The 14,251-nt window shown below is 46.4% G+C and overlaps 1 protein-coding gene across 1 annotated transcript in view; it reads right to left on the reverse strand.

The window, feature by feature from the left end:
- Positions 1–13,907, reverse strand: part of LOC143022067 (long-chain-fatty-acid--CoA ligase 4-like) — a 115,648-nt gene extending 101,741 nt beyond the window's left edge. Inside the window, 1 exon segment of the mRNA XM_076180014.1 lies at positions 13,732–13,907. Within this exon segment, the coding sequence (XP_076036129.1) occupies positions 13,732–13,892 (161 nt within the window). The 5' untranslated portion in view covers positions 13,893–13,907.
- Between the last annotated feature and the right edge of the window lie 344 nt (positions 13,908–14,251).

The raw sequence follows: 14,251 nt of genomic DNA on the forward strand, positions 1-14,251 counted from the left end.
AACAAATCTCGACCTCGCCACCAATCCCTTAGGAACTCACGTGCAGTACGTGAGGGCCGAGAACGGAAGCAGCAGTCGTAACACCTGCACTCGGTAAACAAACAAACACACACACACACACACACACACACACACACACACACACACACGTGTCCAGCCTGGTATGACGCGCACCTGTGTAAACATGGCTAACACGAACTCGTCTCACCAACTCTCACGAACCCAAAGTTCGCCGACAAGACTTCCGTTAAGGTTTCCTGCTCATAGATGCCGCCTTGATCGACGCATCTTTACAACTGTCATCTAACACCCGGTAAGTATGTGCACAGTAATCACAACCTGACACGATGGGTACGCAAATGTGTACACAAAAGCGGTCCACATCTGTACACATGCACGCACAAGCCACACCTCGTGGTGCTGTGGTTAGAGTTCTCGCCTGCCACTACGACGATCCAGGTTCGATTCCCGCCCAGGGCTGAAATAATTTCAGGATCGCTTCGCTGCGGGGTGTTACTCCAACTCTCGTGGGCGGGGAGTTGTGTGTGTGTGTGTGTGTGTGTGTGTGTGTGTGTGTGTGTGTGTGTGTGTGTGTGTGTGTGTGTGTGTGTGTGTGTGCGCGCGCGCGCGTGTAAGGTCACAGTACTACCCCATGGATCGGTCATACGAGCTCTGAGCTCTCATCCGGAAGGTTAATAACTGTCGATCACGAGTCCAACACGTGATCCAAGACCATGGTGAATCACATGGCTGATACACAAACGTACAGTACGTTCTGTCTCGGGCATTTCGACCCTTGACGTAAAACAACATTGCAAAACGTATATCTCGTTGTTTAATACCAAAATTTCCATTTGCTGTAGTCTCTTTATAACTTAATTATTTCGTAAACAAAACTGCCTCAATGCAACAAGAGCAACACACATAGTTGCGTACTTATGGCGTAGTGTCCTCACGTCGCAATCGGAATCGTAAGTGTTCCGTATCTTCCTAGTCGCGGGTTCGAATCCCGCACTCCTCACCGATTCTCACCGGTGAATGTCACCTGCCTCTTGAGTTCAAGCTTACAAGGCAAAGGTGACGGCTTCGGCCGCAGATACTCAGCGCCTCCAGGCGTAAGATGCACCTGATACGGACTAATTCGGATGTCCGCATCGGTGCGTGAACGCAGTATAAACATAAGAACATAAGAATGAAGGAGACCGCAAGAGACCATAAGGCCTACAATAGGCAGTTCCATATCCATCACCACCTGTCATCCCCATCCATAAAGTTGTCTAACCTTTTTCTTAAAATAACTGATAGTTTTAGCGCTCACTACATGGTTACCAAGTCTATTCCATTCATTGACCACCCTATTAGTAAACCAATTCTTGCCTATTTCCTTCTTAAATCTAAATTTGTCCAGTTTAAATCCATTACTGCGAGTCCTGCCCTGTTGTTTTAATATGATGACCTTGCTTGCATCACCCTTGTTAAAGCCTTTGATCCACTTGAACACCTCAATCAGATCACCCCTTACTCTGCGTCTTTCCAAAGCGTGTAAGTTAAGGTGCCTAAGCCTCTCTTCCTAAGGCAAATTTCTGAGTCCATGTATCATTTTGGTCATTCTTCTTTGTACTGATTCTAGTGAATTGATGTCCATTCTATAGTACGGAAACCAAAACTGTACCGCATAGTCACATACAAAATTTACACGTTCGTACACATGCCAATGAACATATGTTGACCACCTGCACAGCATAAACATTTGCCATATACACAGATTCTATAGGCACTTAAAATTAATAAATGAATAAATAAAAGGGAAGCCTTTAATATCCATTACCGGAAAGCTAAATCGAAACAATTTCGGATTCCATGACTCGTAATATGGCCATTTTCGAAAAAAAAAAAAAAATAAAAAAATAAAAAAAATAAATAAATTCACCCTGCATTATCAAAATTACTCAATTTTAAAACTCCCAAGAGCAAGAACTATCTGTAGGTGATTGATACTACTATATGTCGTTAACTAGAAGAAAATCTTACATCGGGTGATTTTATTCAGGTGAGGGGAGACTAAAATAAAAACAATTTTTTTCTCTCCGCGATCAGCTCATCTCAATCAACCCAAAGATCGTTTCATATATTTATGTTATTTGTCGCTATGCGACTCCATTCAGCCGAGAGAAACCCTCCACACACACACACACACACACACACACACACACACACTCTCTCTCTCTCTCTCTCTCTCGTGGCGCAGTTGGCAGAGTTCCCGGCTGCCACCACGGAGGTCCGGGTTCGAATCCCGCCCAGGGCTGAAATTATTTCAATATCGCTGCGCTGCAAGCCATTACTCCAACTCTCGTGGGCGGGGAGTTGGGTATGTGTGTACATGTAAGGTCACAACTTTACCCATAGATCGGTCATATATAAGCTCTGAACTCTCTTACGGGAGGGAAATAGCTGTCGATCATGAGTCCAACACGTGATCCAAGACCATGGTGAATCATACACACACACACACCACCACCACCACCACCAACACACTCCTACTCCAACCACTATCATCACTGCTATTCCCACCAGTAACGCCAACGGCTCCCAAAGGAACAATCAACCCATTTACTATTCTATTTTCTCGTTCAAAACACTGACTAAACCATAACACAAACTACACCAAAGACGCCATCACCTTTATATTAAGTTCAGCACAAACATCCTACACCAATCTCTGATCTATGGCCCAACAGTGCCATTACCACCATCACCGAACAAAACACTTACACAAGCCATACCGTTTATGGAATTCTGTTAATAAAACTCTGAAATTGCGACTCTAATGTATCCTGTTGTTGGGCCCGCACCTCACACCATCCCGTCCTCACCTCACACCCAATAATGCGAGGACATACACATACACGCCGTCAAATAACAACACAAGCAGTCTCCTTGTATGCGCACGCGCACGTGTATTCACCTTGGTCTTTTGAATCACGTGTTGGACTCGTGATCGACAGCTATTTCCCTCAAGAAGAGAGCTCAGAGCTCGTATGACCGATCTATGGGTAATGCTATGACCTTTCACACACACACACACACCCAACTCCCCGCCCACGAGAGTCAGAGTAACGACCCGAAGCGCAGCGATACCGAAATAATTTCGGCCCTGGGCAGGATTCGAGCCATGTACTGCGAGCACCACCGTACTTCACAGTCCAGCGCTCTACCAACCGCGCCACCGAGTCGTGTGTGTGTGTGTGTGTGTGTGTGTGTTTACCTAATTCTAGTATACAGGAATGAGCAACTCTTGTTGGATCCAGTCTCCTATTCTCTAATTTCATAACATACCTAGACTCAAAATCATGTACAGTTCTCCCTTAATCTATATCCTTGATTTTCAATTTGCATATTTAGATATGAATTCGTGTATTGTTTGAGCTTGGGCTATATCACTCCCTAAGCTATTCCAGGTATTGATGGATCTATATGGTAAACTATATTCCTTCACATCCTTTAGACATGTGGTCTTAATTTGCTCCCGTGATCTCTTAAGCCCTCCCATCTTTAATCAGGAGATCTTCTGCCAATGCAATCTATCCCCTTTTGTGACCTGAATACTGTATTCATAACACCTCTTTCTCTTCGATCTCTCAAAGTTGACAGGCCCAGTGCTTTTGGTCTCTCCTCATATGGTTTATCTGCCAGGCTGGGGACCTGTTTGGTTGCTGCCCTTTGCATTCTCTCAATGTTGCTTATATCCTTCACTCTGTGTGGGGACCATACCACTGACGCATATTCCAGTCTTGGACGTATCATGGTTTCGATGAGTTTTTTCATCATCTATTCATCCACATAGTGGAACGCCACATTTAATCTTCTGCTGTAGTCCTTATATCCCTACCACAATCCTGCCGATATGTCAGTCACGTGACAGGTTGTCTTTTAACAATATTCCTAAGTCTTTCTCCTCTTTTGCTTTTGTAATGAACTCACTTCCCGAGGAACAGTTTAAGGGTGTTCTTTTGCCTCTATTGCCCATTTCCAGTACTTCACATTTTTTGGTACTGAACTTCATTTTCCATTCTTGGCTCCATGCAAAAATAGTATCTAGATCTTTTTCCAATATTCTACCGTCCTCCTCCTTTTTCACTCTTCTCGTGATTTTTGCGTCATTTGCAAACATATTGGCAATGACATGATGTGTGTGTGTGTGCGTGTGTGTGCACGTATATGTGCGTGTGTGTGTGTGTGTGTGTGTGTGTGTGTGTGTGTGTGTGTGTGTGTGTGTGTGTGTGTGTGTGTGTGTGTGTGTACGTACATGTGGGCGTGGGACGGTAACTTCTAATATATTCGCTGGATAACTAAATGGAAGTGTAAATAATCCCTATATATTATCTGGAAATACACCTGTACCGCCCAAGTCTATAGAGGAAGATATGGGAAAGATATGAAAGTGGCGAGTATATGGAGGTGGGAGTGCCATAGAGCTATGGGTATTGGATGTGATTCACCATGGTCTTAGGTCACGTGTTGGACTCGTGATTGACAGCTAATTTCCACCCGGAAGAGAGCTCAGAGCTCATATATGACCAATCTATGTGTTATGCTGTGACCTTACACGCACACACACACCCAACTCCCCACCCACGAGAGTTGGAGTAACGACTCGAAGCGCAGCGATACTGAAGTTATTTCAGCCCTGGGCAGGATTCGAACCCGGACCGCCGTAGAGTCAGGGACTCTACCAGCCGCTCCACCGAGTCGTGTGTGTGTGTGTGTGTGTGTGTGTGTGTGTGTGTGTGTGTGTGTGTGTGTGTGTGTGTGTGATGTTTTGTAGGTACACACGCGTCAACGTTCACACACGGAAGTACACACAACCACACATGGCATCGACAAACCACTTGGGTAGGCCGTGCCCGAGTGTTACTCCAAGTAACTGAGGCCCACCTACTGTGTGGTCAAGCGTGACCTTGAAAAGTAACGAGTTTGGCTTGGTCCCAAGGCTGAGTCTCTATTATTGGCTGGACTACACCGCTGTGCCTTCAACCCCCATTGGAAGATGGAACCAGATCTTCGTAATAGTGAGTGCGAATTAGAACCAAACGCGCCACAGCAGCGAGGTGTGGGAGTCGAAAGTCTAAATGGGATGTCTCCCCTCCCCCACTATGGGAGTTTCACTTATGTTCACTGAAATCGTCTGTCGTTAGCCAGAATAAACTGAGTAAAAAGTGTCTTGGTGACTTTGGGGCTAATCTTTGTTTCCAAACGTCTCATAAATTATGTAAATATATATATATATATACATATATATATATATATATATATATATATATATATATATATATATATATATATATATATATAACGTCCACAGAAACCCACCACGACGCAATTTCTGCGAGGTCATTTTTTTCTGCCCACGACGGACATATTTTATCAAAGGGATTTTTTTTTTTTTTATACATGAAAATCGTAAATACCATTTGCGAGGTCATTTTTTTCCACGAGAGAGAGAGAGAGAGAGAGAGAGAGAGAGAGAGAGAGAGAGAGAGAGAGAGAGAGAAACATTACTAATGCTGCATTCTCTTGTCAAAGATGTTTTTTCTTTCGTGACAAATAAAACAAACATAAATAAAACTGTATCGTCTTTGGAGTTGGGATTTGGGAACTATGTAGACGCTAACAATGCATCCAGGATTTAAGTTTGGATATCACACGTAAATATCTCCATTGATAGAGGCTGAAAAAATAAACGAAATGCAGGTATACAGGCCGTATTACCCACGTACATTCTTCGCAGTAAAGAATTCACTATCACCGTACCACGTCATGACTCTTATTTTTTCCACGGCAATTTCTTTTGTTCGTTAGTCCCAGGAAACGGTAAAGACTATTGGCATACTTAAAAACGGCAGGAAGGCAAGAAGGAAGGAAGGAGGTAAGGAAGAAAGGAAGGGAGGGAGGAGGGGAGGAAGAAGGAAAGGAAGGAAAGAGGAAGAGAAAGAGGGAAGGAAGGGAGGAGGGAGGGAAGGAGGGAGGGAAGGAAGGAGGGAAGGAGGGAGGGAAGGAAGGAGGGAAGGAGGGAGGGAGGGAGGGAGGGAAGGAGGGAGGGAGGGAAGGAAGGAAGGGAGGAAGGAAAGAGGGAGGGAAGGAGGGAGGGAAGGAGAGAGGGAAGGAGGGAGGGAAGGAAGGAAGGAAGGAAGGAGGAAAGGAAGGAAGGAAGGAAGGGAGGGAAGGAAGGGAAGGAAGGGAGGGAAGAAAGGAAAGAAAGGAAAGAAGAAAGAAGGAAGAAATGAAAGGAGGAAGAAAAGAAGACAAGGAGGATGAGGGACTCTACCCAACCGGGGGCGGTTCCACGTCGGAATCAGCAGTGAACACGCTTTCTACCCTCCTCCTCCTCCTCCCCCCACTCCCACTGCATGCCCTTCTCCCACTCCTCATTGCCATCCCTCCTCCCCCAGACACAATATCCCCCCCCTCCCCGAACACCTGCCTCTCCCACCCTTTCCCCCCAACACCTATTCCCACTCCCTCCTCCTCCTCTCCCACCCGCCCCTTCTTCCTCCCCTAACGCTCCCCACCTCCCTCTCTCTCTCTCTCACAATGCAACTCTCGTCACTACCCCTCCTTTCCCCCCAGTCCCCCCCACACGACTACCCTCCCCATGCTTCAACTCACTCCCCCCCACTCCCCCAACAACCTGAAATTTATGCTCTGTTCGCCTGCCACATCCTAGTGACAGTCACTTGATAATGTTATGCTGCAAAGAAAGGCAGATGGAGACAACGCCAAGACTTCTCCGTAACACACCAAAGAAATAAACTAAATGACAAAATAAAATAATACAATAATACCTAACATATAATGCGAGAGGAGCAGTAATAAATAAAATCGTGAACAATGCACATCTATCGTGAACTAAGCGACCAGCGAGGGAAAGAGTCGAAGTTCGCAAGACCCTCCTCCTAAGAGAACATGCATCCTTCATGAAGGGCAGAAAACAAAATCTCTTGAGTAAGAGTACATAAGGAGGTACACACCTGCGGCCGCAGCCGTCACCTTTGCCTTTCGTGCCCGGTTAGCCAAAGTATTCTTACCATATCGACAATAAGGTACGTTTTACGTATCTAGTGAAGGCAAGCTGTTCAGTCGAATCGGGAGGAGTTGGGGAAGAATTGGAGGAAAAGAATGTTCTGGCTGGATTCCAGACTAAGGAAGACTGGAAGGAGGTGACTGGACTGACGGGGGCAGGGGGAGAACATCCTCTCCCACCACCGTCCTTAGCCGGGACAATATCAGACGAAGTACGTCGCAGTATTGAAAGGGTTAAGACTACATGTGTACATAACAGAACAAAGTTCCTCAATGCAGCCGTGGGACGAAAGGAGCAACACACACACACACACAACATCGTGGTGCGATGGTTAGAGTTCTCGCCTGCCACTACGGCGGTCCGGGATCGAATCCCGCCCAGGGCTGAAATAATTTCAGTATCGCTGCGCTGTGGGTCGTTACTCCAACTCTCGTGGGCGAGGAGTTGGGTGTGTGTGTGTGCGTGTAAGGTCACAGTATTACCCATAGATCGGTAATGCGAGTTCTGAGCTCTCACCCGGGAGGTTAATAACTCAATCACGAGTCCAACACGTGATCCAAGACCATGGTGAATCACACACACACACACACACACACACACACACGAGCCCCTTAGGTTACAGACGCTCCGTGTGATGTGCTTGTATCCCACGTGGGACCCGAACATTGACTGTCCACCGCTGTGGGCCACATGCGTCATACGTGACGTAACGCGTGGCGTCGGAATGAATCACCCGTGACGTCACAAGTGACGTAATATAATGACAATCCTATGATCGATTTTCGGGTCCATTTTTTTTTTTTTATAAAGGTCTGGTATTAACGCATATGGATAAATTTGGTCACTACATCACACAACCTATGTTCTACTACAAGTTCTAATTCGTTGATTAAACTACATTTATCAGTGATCTAGACCTTCAGAAAAAATAATTATCTAATTACAGCTAATTAGGAATACTATAAGCCAATCCTATCCCAGGTACAGAATCGTTGAATTATTTATATCTAATTTAGTTACACGAGCTGGAATAAATTATTACCAACTCACATTTTGACCTTTAAAAATCAAAAGTTCCTGTGCGCTTATACAATGGGGAGTACTTTATGAAGGTTATCTACGCCTTAAATTCCAACTGATCTACTCTTCGTTCATTTCTTTCTCCACAGCGGCCCTCGACGAGCCTTTTACCGTTGCATTTTTTGGGGGCCTTTTCTGACCCCTTTTCCGAAATATGAAAAAAGGTTACTTTCTGCAAATTGATGACGCACACCCGATACAGATTTCACTGGGCGGAGAGAGAGAGAGAGAGAGAGAGAGAGAGAGAGAGAGAGAGAGAGAGAGAGAGAGAGAGAGAGAGAGAGAGAGAGAGAGAATGAAAAAGAGAATGAAAGAGAATGAAAGAGAAAGGAGAAAGGGGAGAAAGAGAGGGGAAAGAGAGAGGAGAAAGAGAGAGAGGGGAAGAGAGAGGGGAAGAGAGAGGGGAAGAGAGAGGAGAAAGAGAGGAGAGAAGAGAGAGAGGAGAAAGAGAGGAGAGAAGAGAAAGAGAGAGGAGAGGAGAAAGAAAAAGAGAGAGGAGAGGAGAAAGAAAAGGAGAGAGGAGAGGAGAAAGAAAAGGAGAGAGGAGAGGAGAAAGAAAAGGAGAGAAGAGAGGCGAAAGAAAAGGAGAGAGGAGAGGAGAAAGAGAAAGAGAAAGAGAGAAAGAGAGTGGGGCGAGGGTATTGATCGATTATGAGGCCATTATATCCCGGGTCCCTCCTCCTCCCTTACCTAAAGACCCTTCCGTACCTTGTGGTCCCTTGCCCAATTTCACTGCGGCAAGTGCCGTCAAGCGATTTTATTCCACAACGCGGTGTTCCGTGACGAGGCACTGACCCCCAAAGCCTTCAACCAAAGGGCACTTACTTAGTTCTGCCTATTGCCAAACTACTTTATTCAGCGGGAGAGAAAACCCACACCGTAGGACACGTTACCAGACATCGTCCGGTTTTATCCAAAAATAAAATCTATCTGGGGCACGTACCCGGGCTGCAAGGATTAAATGACCCGACTCTCATTCTGCATGTAACGCTCCCTCTCTCTCTCTCTCTCGCACACCGTCCCTGGCATTGCCGCGTTCCCACGTACATAGTGTGCCACACCGACGCCGCCACTGCCACCGCCCCCTCCTTGACCATCGTTACGTCACGCTCGCCCCACGTCACGTCACTGCCCCGACCTCGCCAGCTCCGACAACGGTGCCGCTCGTGGTCACACTGCCCTGAGACACGTGAGACCAAACCCTATCCAACCATATGTCCGGAGAAAAATACCAAATTGGGTCACGTCAGGTGAGTTTGATTACTTAGCTTAGGATAGATATGCTCGGTATGGGGCGAGCTAAGATTGTACTGAACTCCAGACTCCTTGTTGATTTTCCCTGAATATAGTCAGACGATTTCATTCAGTTGTGTGTTTACCTCCTTAGCAGGTAATGGGATACATCTCAATTAACCATGAAAGTGCTCAATTTGTTCTGACGACTTCATTCAGCTGTGCAGGTACCATTTGACAGGGAAGGGACCAGACCTAAGACAATTGACCCTTCCGTAAGGGACCACACCTAAGACAAATGACCTTTCCGTAAGGAACCAAACCTAAGACAAATGACCTTTCCGTAAGGGACACCTAAAGGACAAATGACCCTTTCGTAAGGGACATCTAAGACAAATGATCCTTCCATAAGGGACCACACCTAAAACAATTGACCCTTCCGTAAGGGACCACACCTAAGACAATTGACCCTTCCGTAAGGGACCACACCTAAGACAATTGACCCTTCCGTAAGGGACCACACCTAAGACAATTGACCCTTCCGTAAGGGACCACACCTAAGACAATTGACCCTTCCGTAAGGGATCACACCTAAGACAATTGACCCTTCCGTAAGGAATCACACCTAAAACAATTGACCCTTCCGTAAGGGACCACACCTAAGACAATTGACCCTTCCGTAAGGGACCACACCTAAGACAATTGACCCTTCCGTAAGGGACCACACCTAAGACAATTGACCCTTCCGTAAGGGATCACACCTAAGACAATTGACCCTTCCGTAAGGAATCACACCTAAGACAATTGACCCTTCCGTAAGGGACCACACCTAAGACAATTGACCCTTCCGTAAGGGACCACACCTAAGACAATTGACCCTTCCGTAAGGGACCACACCTAAGACAATTGACCCTTCCGTAAGGGACCACACCTAAGACAATTGACCCTTCCGTAAGGGACCACACCTAAGACAATTGACCCTTCCGTAAGGGACCACACCTAAGACAATTGACCCTTCCGTAAGGGACCACACCTAAGACAATTGACCCTTCCGTTACAAGGGACCACACCTAAGACAATTGACCCTTCCGTAAGGGACCACATCTAAGACAATTGACCCTTCCGTAAGGGACCACACCTAAGACAATTGACCCTTCCGTTACAAGGGACCACACCTAAGACAATTGACCCTTCCGTAACAAGGGACATTTTCTATCCTGACTAACGCCACACGATTTCAGTCACCTGTTCAGTACTTTCACAAGAGGTCATCAGGGCGACGGGGGCTACCCTCGGCTGAATAAAATCATCAATAGACTGCCAGAAAAAATTGTAAAAAAAAAAAAAAAAAAAAAAAAGATGCCGTTGTCGATGGGTTCAGCTGTTCGAGGTGGACATCGTTTCTATGTTTTCAGTTTGTCGTCGATCAATTCTATTCAACTGAGAGAAACCCTATTCCATCTGAGGGCTTATGCCTCTCCCCCATTAACTATTCACTTTCCTCAGGCTGCCGCCGGCCGATTTTAATCATCTTGAGGAAGTCCTTAGCCTATTCTACAGGTTCTACGAGGAGAGCGATGGACACCAAATCGAATAAAATTTCTTGGCGACGAGGTATTAGAAAACTGAGGGTGTAACAGGTCATCTTAATTCCAAAGTTTCATCAATCCTCACCCAACACGGATTTGTATCTGTGTTAATCCACACATAATCGCCACGCTACATTTGTGTGTCTAAGACGAGAGATCTCTTGAGCCTTAAGAGACCATTCATAGTAACTTTGAACAAGAGAGGGAAGGGAAGAGGGAAGGGAGAGGAGACAAATATCCGAGCTGGGCGCGTTCCTCGGTGTCCTGAATAAAGTCATACCATTCAGGAACGCACCGAGGAACGCGCCCAGCTCTGACAAATATGCGCTTAAGAGCGAGGAGGCTACCCCCTTGACGCAGCCTCTGCGGCACTCGACCCACGGCAGACATTCACCCCCCCCCACCAAACCCAATCCAGTGTCAGCTGTCAATGTCTCGCTGACCGCACCTGCCTGCCTGCCTGCCTGCCTGCCTGCCTGCCTGCCTGCCTGCCTGCCTGCCTGCCTGCCTGCCTGCCTGCCTGCCTGCCTATCCGTCGCGGCCAGTGCTGATGGCACCCTTGACACAGACCCCGCGCAAGATCTCGGCCACCATAGGCTCCTCCTTCTGGGCGCCCAATTCCTCTGGCACTCGACTTCGGAGAGGGCGAGGTACTTGGGACGTGGCACCCAGCGAGGTGTATGGGATGTGGCACCCAGAGAGATGGGGGAGGGGGAGGAGAGAGATGGGGGAGGGGGGAGAGAGAAGAGAGGATAGAAGAGGAAGGAGAGGTAAGGAGGGGAAGTAGAGGAAGGGAAGAGAGGGGGAAGTAGAGGAAGGGAAGAGAGGGGAAAGTAGAAGCGGGGAAGAGAGGGGAAAGTAGAAGCGGGGAAGGGAGGGGAAAGTAGTGGAGGGGAAGGGAGGGGAAGGGAGGGGAAGGGAGGTAGGAGGGGAGTAGGCGAGGGAGAGGATTAGGAATAGGAGAGAGTAACGGGGAGCAGAAGGTAGGAGATGGGAAGATGGGGGCAGGGGAGGAGAGCAAGGAAAGGGAGACAAAAGGGGGTAAGGGGGTAAGGGGGTAAGGGAGAGGAGAGGAGAGGAGAGGAGAGGAGGAGGAGGAAAGGAGGGGGAGGGGAAGAGCAGGTACAAGAATGGAGAAGGAAGTAAAGATGAAGTGAGAAGGGGAAGGGGAGGGGGAGGGAGGAGGTGAAGGAAAAAGTAAGTGTGTGTGTGCCTACGTGCACAGTGCAGTATTTAGGTCAAAGACCACGTTGTGATCAACGCGGTCTTCCTTAAGGGCAGGAAGCTGAGCGACTGCCAATCCTTCACTTTAAAACATTAGTACAAACCCACTGAGTCGAACTTCCTTTCAATTCGACCGGCGCAAGCCAGAATGATAGCTTTAACTCTTGCCCTACGATAAAATTGTTTAACCCCTGCGACTTTCTGTAATAATAATGAAATACTACTACTACTACTAATAATAACATAACCAATAATTACAAGTACTACTACTACTAATAATAATACAACCAATAATGACAACAGTAATAATAATTATAACAATAATAATAGTAATAATAATAGTAATAATAATAATAGCAATAATGACTGACTAATAATAATAACAATAATAATATGTTGCAACAACAACAAACCACCTCCCACTTATGAAAAATTACTAAGGTTTCACAGCACACCCTCTAGAATTACCGATAAACTGAAACCTGTTGCGGGCAATTATTTTTTTTCTTTCGCTTACATATCTTCACAGGAAAGTCTAACCTAACCTCCAGAAATACATAGTTCTTGAGACAAAATCACCACCACATACATACACACACACACACACACATATATATATACATATATATATATAATTTTTTTTTTTTGCAAACTGCAATCCTCTTCAGTAGATACTGAAGAGGACTGCAGGTAGTTTCGCAGGTATGCTTTTTCAAAAAAGACACCTGCGAAACTAGTCGGGAATAAACTCAGACTAAGACTCCTGTGTTTCCTACTCCACTTACGTCACACACACACACACACACACACACACACACACACACACATATATTATACATATATATATATATATATATATATATATATATATATGCATGCACACACACACACCAAAGTCCTTACAAACAGCACTGTCATTGACACAAACAAGTTTCATGAATAGGATTGGTCAGTCCACAATAACTTCACAACGAAGGCCACAATCAAAAACAGGCCTATGTACACCTTCAGGATTTGTATCCGTTCCTCACACTGTGAACGAGTACTAGTCCCACGTGGCTTTCAATATACGACTGTAAACATACACTAAACGGGGACTGATTATTTTCTTCAACTTTACATGTAACCCATTCTGTGTGGTGTCGTTGTCAAAAATAAACAAAAATAAACACGTTAATTAACTAGTGATTATATATATATTAATAAGTAACCAATTAGTTAAATAATTAAGAAATAAGGACTGTGAAAAGGGTCTCATCCAACGTCTTATGCACAGTACTCTATCCATTGTCAAACACGAAATACAAAAATTCCTGGGTCTGGGTTCGAGGCCTCACGACCTCCAGATACGTTCACGGACTGCTGACACCCTCCCCCAAGGGCTTCATGACCGCCTTGGACCCCTAAACCACTACCTCTGCGGTCAAGGGTCCCACAGACGCGGGGGAGAGGTACTCCTCCGCCCGGAGGCATAAGCGTCCTCGAGGATCCGCCGATCACGCACGGTGTTCCATGGCGACGCACCATAAAGAAGCCAAGTTCTCTTCTGACGATGTGGTCGAAGGTACACATGTGCAGTTCCTCTTCTCCTCGTTTTGCACGGGCTGACGGCGCCGTGGTCGAGTAAGTCTCTTGCGTTCCGCTTGCTGATGCGCGCGCACATGCACAGTCAGTAACCACAACATAACTCGGTGCTTGTTTACATATCAGCTGTCAGACGCGGCCACGCACATTTCAGCCATTTATGTCGCTTACAGGTCAGCTGTGCCCAGTCACACGAGCAACAGCATCGACACGGTTACACAATAAAAATTATACCGGCAAACTCACCGACAGCTAAAACAGAACGCACGTTACAATAGAACAAAACGTGAACAACACAAAACCGTATGTTGCGTCGCTTGCAAGCGACCAACCAGCAACGCACCCGTCAGGTCCCACTGTCAGAGAAGGACGTCCAACTGTAGCTACGAGAGCCACGTATCAACTGCAAGGAAGATCCCCCCGTTACCGTTTGAGACCATTTGCCGCTCCGACGAAACAC

This window comes from Oratosquilla oratoria, chromosome 43 (assembly GCF_046742065.1).
Source record: "Oratosquilla oratoria isolate Oo_2021 chromosome 43, ASM4674206v1, whole genome shotgun sequence".
NCBI lineage: Eukaryota > Metazoa > Arthropoda > Malacostraca > Stomatopoda > Squillidae > Oratosquilla > Oratosquilla oratoria.